At 40.4% G+C, this 7340-nt stretch overlaps 1 protein-coding gene across 1 annotated transcript in view; it reads right to left on the minus strand.

Annotated features, from left to right (window-relative positions):
- Window positions 1-704: 704 nt before the first annotated feature.
- The window catches only part of LOC106522471 (extracellular serine/threonine protein kinase FAM20C), a 36521-nt gene continuing 29885 nt past the window's right edge, over window positions 705-7340 (minus strand). The window contains exons 8-10 of the mRNA XM_014015491.1: window positions 1377-1458; window positions 1190-1249; window positions 705-1008 (exon numbers count right to left, since the gene is read on the minus strand). Coding sequence (XP_013870945.1) covers window positions 741-1008; window positions 1190-1249; window positions 1377-1458 — 410 coding nt within the window. The 3' untranslated portion in view covers window positions 705-740. The remainder of the gene's footprint in view (window positions 1009-1189; window positions 1250-1376; window positions 1459-7340) is intronic.

Here is a 7340-nt window from a genome sequence, read left to right on the forward strand (position 1 = left end):
CCCTAGAGATGGTTGTGTGTGAAAATCCCAGTAGATCCACGTTCAAAGGCACTCAAATCACCTTTCTTCCCCATACTGATGCTCGGTTTGAACTGCAGGAGATTGTCTTGACCATGTCTACATGCCTAAATGCACTGAGTTGCCACCATGTGATTGGCTGATTAGAAATTAAGTGTTAACGAGCAGTTGGACAGGTGTACCTAATAAAGTGGCCGGTGAGTGTATATGACAGTCAGACACAAATCAATTTGAGATAGATAACACTGAGGAAACATGATGCATCCATCAAAATGGAGATATCCACTGAAAATGAAGATTATCACCAGATAACCTCTACAACAAATAAATAAAACCAGCTCTTAGACACAAAAACAKAAATTTGTAATAAACTGTGTGCCATCAAATTAGGACCTGACAATCCTTTTAGGTGGATGACATTTTAAAAAGGAAAACCTAATCAAATTTTTAATCTGCATTTTAAGGATGAACATCCAGGATTTTGTCAGATTTCACAGAAATCTTGTCAGTTTTGTCAAAAAGAAACAGCAGCAGGAAGTCAGCGCTGACTGGTTCTTTATATTAAAAGGAAAACAATATCTGATCATRTCTCAAAATGTCAACTTTTAATTATTTCAGTAAAAATGCACAGCTGATATGCAGAAACAAATGTGTTTTAAGGTTTGCCATTAATTGATGGAGCTCAGTATAAATACAAATAGAAAATAGAGGTGTGGTACTGCTCACTGGTCTGTGCTCTGYTTCAAATGTGCAAGGTCATCATAGATGACGTCCTCAGCACCGCCATCTTTTTTCTGCCGTTCTTGGCAAAGACTTACAGTCTCCAGCACGATTGTCAACCGTCGGCTGAGAGCAGCGAGGTGTGGCTCAGAGAGCAGAGGAGCCACCTTGTGAAGGGGATCCTGAGACAGCGAGGCTCTCATGACATCACTGATATGATACTGAGGCAAAGAGAGGAGGCGAAGACGCAGCCAAGTGGAGCGACGGATTCTGAAAGAAGAGGGAAGGGAGAAAATCAAAYGTAGAGGTCTAAAAGCTTTGCAGTATTAGTTATTTCTTGTATTCTTTGATCCTCCAACCAAAAGCACATCACATCAGTTTACAGGGAGAAAATATAGCAAAAAGATGATGTACTTTAAAACAAATCAAGTTTTGATTGTGTTATTTGTACCTGCAGCACTGTTCTAGTGGGGCTAAAATAGAAGGTTCATCTTTTGTGTGACGCCCAAATCTGCAGACAACCAACCCGATGTGAGTCAGAACAGTCCTAACAAATGTCAAAGACAGCTTTCACAAGCATGTTACTGTCAACATGTGCTGAGCATAGAACTTTACAAACAAAATGCCCCAGTACTCACGCCCTCCCATTGTCCAAATGGAGCAGAAAAGTATTGTTGCCAAATTTATCGAATGTTTCATAGTGATGCCTGTCCATGTTACCTACAAGGGGGACAAAAACACTTCACGTTAAACACAAATATTGAGACTTTAAATGTGTACAGTCTTTGTATGTTAAACATGCATGATTAAAATTATTTTAAATCTGTTCAATGACAGTGAACAAGAAAAGCAGTAAGAATTTTACTGAACGACTCATTTCAAAATGTTACAAAAAGATCAAACAGAAATTTTGTGAAACAAATGTTTTTATTGGTTTATGACATAAATCAAACACTGAATTCTGCTGTGTAGCTACATCAGCAGATTTCACTCTTAAGGTTGAATGCAGCACAGCAGGTGACAGTTCAGAACAGATTATACTGACTAATCTCACCCTCCTGAAACTACATAAAGCAGGGTGTAGTTTGGTATAAAGAGGGACTTTTATAACAGTGTTTCCACTCTCCTGCTCTTTGTCTAGATAGAGCAGACGTGGTAGATGGACAGCTGTGTGGCAGTCTGTGGAGAGACACGTGCAGCTTGAAGATTGCCTGAATCCAGAAAATATGAACTTTTACACAACAAAGAATCTGTCTTGTTGTCTGTGCTCCTAACTCGAGCCTCGACACAAAGAAGAGGCACTGAGAATGGCTGAGGGGAAAGAGCKTCCTGAAGGGCTCCGAGCTCCGCATCCCGTGATGTTCCTCTCAGCTCCAGGCCACTCAAACACGTGGCATCTGGAGGAAGCAAGGCTCAGCATGTGTTTTTAGTCAAAACCTGAAAAGAAAAAAAATAGTTTCTCCATAAATTATCCAAACAGATAAAAGAATCAAACTATTTAAATGTAGAAGACAGTATGCATACATTTTGCATAAAAAAGTCATGAAATTTGTGTTAGGTAGATTTTTTTTGTTGTAACAATGTTTCTTGGCAATAAATCTTATAGCAACACCTTGGGGTCCCAGAAACTCAAAACAAGGGTCAACAGCAAAATACATTGTTTGGCAGAGAAAATCTGACAATTTTTTTCCATGTGCACAACCCACATATCTCTACTGCTCATCCCGCAAATGCATGTTCCTTACAAATGTGGCACCATTCAAAAGTAAATTAACAGACTTTAAGATTGATTGCCAAGAAGCATTGTTACAACAAAGAAATAATACCAAGCACAAATTTCCTTTATGTGCTATGGTTATGGTGAGTGGAGATGGACATAAAATCCATATGAGCGGAGGCCTCCTAAGTGGGCCCGTTGCTCGCCCCAAAAAGACACTGGTCTTCATTCAAACCTTCTCGTCCTTCGGATGAAGGACACAAGATTAGAAACCCTCAGTGTTCTGAGCTTCTCAGGATCCATAAAGGGGTGCCCAAGAATTCTTTTCCTTTGACCACTCAGAGCCAAGCAGTGGCCTAAGTAGTGCAAAGAGGTCTCTAATTCAATGCCAATTAGAGGATTTCTAAAAGCAGATAGTTGATAGGAGTCATACGGTTCTGATGTATTGTGGTGCCAAAGATAAGCATTGATCAACTCTGCCCTCCTCTCCAGCTGAGACATGTCAGGGAAGCTCATCAGGGAGGAAAGGGACAACATGTTCTGAACAGGCTGTTGAAGTTGTGAGAGGTGTGAGGACACCAAATCAGTGAGCTCATCCCAAAGTCATAGAGGGGACTGCAAGAAACAGTTCCCACATTTCTAATTAGGCTGTCTTTCTTGTTTGGGAGGTAATTCTTCAGAGTCTGCAGTCTCTCTCTTGTGTGACCACAAGCTGGCAGTTTGACAAGTTGATTCTGTTYTGTGCTGAGACACCTCACTCCTGAAGGAGTCTGGGAGGCCTGCAGTAGGTTCAAGTGCAGGCTGTTGATCTTGTCTCTCTCAGGGGCCACATCGACACTGAAACCCAGCACTGCAGTAYCGCTGAGTGCCGAATCCTGAAAAAGTTTCTCCAGTTCCTGCAATAGACCTGTTAAACCTAAGAAAATACAAACTGCATCAATACTTGACGTATAAACAGTAGAACAAAACAGGCAAAGTCTTAGACACAGTTACTTACTGTATATTAGTAGGAAGTTAAGCTTGGTTTCTTGCTGTGCTCTTAAACTTGTCTTTATATAGGTTTTGGGTAAAATGTACATCTTTTATAGGTCCATTGAAAATTGACTGATTACCAAAATGACCACAGTTGTTGATAATATCTGACAAGATGTGTGGTCCACTGCCTGAAAGAGATGATTCTGTTAAAAAGCAAGCCTGGGCAAGACTCTCCACCACCTCTGAATCTGTAGAGTCCATTACATGGCCCCCATGAACAAGATTCACTAAGACCAAAGCATAAAACAAAACAAGGTTAAAGTGTGCAAATTAAGCCTAAACAAGGAAGGCAGTTTCATTGTTTCGTGTTGCTTCACCTGCTATATACTTCAGGGCTTTTGTTTTATCATGGCAGAGGCTGGCAATGCAAACGTGTGCATCTACTGATGCAAGGAGGTCCTCCTGACTCCTTTAAAAGAAGAAAATGACTGACATGAGAAATTACCTGGAGTCATCAAGCATTACAGTGGTATTCTCCTTTGCTTACCAATGATAGAGTCTTCTAAAGCCTACATATTTATAGATCTGTCTCTGCAACAAGACAGAGTGGAAGATGGCAGAGACGATGACTGAGTTTGACTGACTGGCACCACCTGTTGCAACGAACAGCTCAGCTCCTCTTTCAGATCACAGGGTGAGTCACAGACCAGCGATAGGGTGTACATTTGAACTGAAGCTGTAAAAACATACTGTATATGATACTCATCACAAGTACTACAAAAAAAGAGCGTAACAATCCTTAGAGGTATCACAAAGGAGATTACCAGAAACTATGTTAAACAACAGCCAACATGGTTTTCGCATGTCAAGGTCAACCATGTCTGCATTAATAAAATTAATGCAGACATGRTTGACCTTTAATTTTATTATGAGAGTGTTTTATGTGCTGCAGAACAGGAACCTGCTGTAAAACAGCAATTATGCTGAGTCAGGCTTGATTTTTTGTAATCTTTTCCTGTTAAATAAATAAATCAAAATCAAAAATGAAATCAAACAGTTTCCACATTTCTAAAGATTAGAAGATTGAAAATAAGTAAATTGAGGGGTCAGTTTCTCTACACTGAACAATATCCATATATAGCTTTCTACGAGGACATGATGGTACTGGAACAAGAACTTTGGATTGCAACTACAGTGTGAGTAACCCAAAAAGGAAGATAGATAATGGCAATAATAAAACAAGTATAATGAAGAGCTACCTGGTAAAGGGTTTGAAGCATTTTCTTGAGTTACAAACCATATTCAGAAGCGTGGGTGAGTCACACACTGCTCTTTTGTGTAAAATTGATATTGGCATCAAAGAAAGTAAATAAAATATGAAACAATAAAATATTTCAGACTCTGTGTTTGTACTGAACCTTTAAAGGAGCAGACTAGTTGACTGATGTGAGCCACCACGTTACTGTTCCAGTCGTCCAACAGATGACAGTGGTTAAAAACCAACCAGTGATCATGACTAATGGTTTTGTCCAGCATTGAAAGAATCGTCACTGAATCACACTGTTCCCCAAAAGGAATGACTTTTACCTGAACCTAAAATATGTAAAAAAGAAAGAAACGTGAAGCACTAAATTAAATGCAATGACTAAAATGTAGCCGTAAATACTGTGAAGTCACCTTGTTTTTTTTTCTTGTACAGAGTGGTACAACTCAAATGAAGAGGCTGACAGCTTATTGACATGTCTCTTTCCGGATTAGGCAGCACAAAAGTGATGGGTCTTTTGTGTTTGGTTAAATATCTTGAAAGAGCCTTTGGGTTCCCTGCGTGAGAAAACCCTGCTGAGTTTTCAGACAGGCAAAGTAGGCAAGCAGCTATAGCATCTGCTACTTTCTCTAAGGAGTGTGGAAGGATGGTTTTCCAGAGGAGAGCACTCTGTAGCAGTGAGAGGTGAGAGTAAGACAGGGAACGGTTCTTGTCACAGCAGAAGACGTAAAATCCAGTTATTCCTGCCACTGAGTAGGAGAGGTGCAGATTGATGCATGCAGGCCTTTGAAAGATGGAATCTTTTCCAAGATGAGAAGCTCAGAGTAAACATAAGGAGGTATCCAGCTGGGTAGGTGAGTGGATGCATTTGAAATAGCCTTAGAAGAGGTGGGTGTTTTTACTTCAGATACAGAATGTTCTATGCCTTCGAGACCCCTGAGGGATACCAACTTTGCTTCAGAGCAAAGCCAATTGTGCTCAAGCACACCCAAAGACAGCAAACGTTTTAGAACAGCAAAGTGCTTCTTAAAAAGACGGGGCCCGTATTGTTCCAGCAGCTGGATCACCATCATGTTAATAAGCTCTGCTAACATGTTTTCTGCTGCTTCTCCAGTTGTAAATGACATAAATGGTCTGCAGTTTACACTGAAAGCTTCCTGGATTACTTTGATGAAGTCATGTAGGGAAAAGTGATAGAGATAGACGAGCTACTGCCTGCAGTGTCTGGTAGAGGGCAGCAGCCGGCTTTGTTAACTGTCGTGGAGCAGAGACTCGTGATGCTCCAGCTCTTCACTCAGAAGCTTTATGTCTGCCTGCAGCTCCTTCATTTCTTCTTGAAAAACAGCCACACAGAGAAGAAAATTGTCTTTCTGCAGCAAAGTGTCAGACTGCTGGATGTAGTCCATCAAAGCATCCTACGACAAGAATGTTTACAGTAAATAAACGGAAAGCAGCTATGAATACAAGACTTTATAATTAGTAATTTAGCCTGCTTGCACCTCAGGGCAGTCATTGGAGTAACAGTAAAAACACATTTAAAAATTAGATTACTTATAAAATTCAAGGTGAAGTTCCCACATCAAATACACTAAATGGTAAATTTCAATACTGAAATCAGGAGGTAAAAAATCAACAGGACAATTTTTATGACAATGCAAAACTAATCAGTACTATATAAAGACATGAATACAGCCTTACAATTTTTGGGAAAACAAAAAAAGGGCGGTGAGCTCTAAGGTTGCTAACAGCTGGCCTTTGTCACCTCTTTTAACACCAGTTTCTTCTGCAGGAGCTGATTGTAATTCTGGTACTGCTTGTGTTGAATCAGCAGCTTTCAACAATCTGACTGCAGCAGCTGTGTCAGCATCAGTTCCTGGATCTCTTCGGAGCTCAGGGAGAGGTCAACCACAAGTACTTGAGCCAGGATGGAYGGATGGATCCCTAGGGAGCAAGAGCAAATGAAACTTTGAAGCATTACTTTTAAATATGCAGGGAAAGGTCAACTCAATAAGAGCAGCCAGCTCACACATTAGCTGCAGTTATTCGGTGTCAAGGTCTAGTTGTTTATATGATGTATCGGCTTGAATTTTACATGTTATTCAAAACAAATGCTTGCACTATTATTTTACTGAACCCAAAAACAAGATCAAAGACTGGTGCAAAAGAGCCAAGAAAAGTAACTGTAACTGAGTTTCTTACCAGTGTTAAGTAATCGGACAAGCAGATTGGTGCTGAGGAAAAGGAAGAACTTTGGAAGATGAAACTGAAGAGGCTGTGGTAACCCAGAAAGCCAACATCCACCAGGATGTGTCAGCCATGCCAAAAACTCAGGACTAGGTTCTGCACAATCCAAGTGAGTTGCTATACTCTCCATCCTGAAATAATGAGTTTTGAATGAGAATATGGCTGGTGAAAAAAAAATACAGCAAATAACAGGTATGTTGAAGCATTTTGTAATTCATCATAAGCAGCTTGGTCCAGTTTGATAAGCAGCTCTGAATCATCGGCACAAACCGCCAGCTTGACCCCTATTTCCTCCTCAGCATTTGTCTTCTCTCCCGTACAGCAGGAACATAACATGTACCAGTTTAAAGAAGTTTTCACATCATTTCACTCACACACACACACACACACACACACACACAC

This window comes from Austrofundulus limnaeus, unplaced genomic scaffold (assembly GCF_001266775.1).
Source record: "Austrofundulus limnaeus strain Quisiro unplaced genomic scaffold, Austrofundulus_limnaeus-1.0 Scaffold130, whole genome shotgun sequence".
In the NCBI taxonomy this organism is placed as follows: domain Eukaryota; kingdom Metazoa; phylum Chordata; class Actinopteri; order Cyprinodontiformes; family Rivulidae; genus Austrofundulus; species Austrofundulus limnaeus.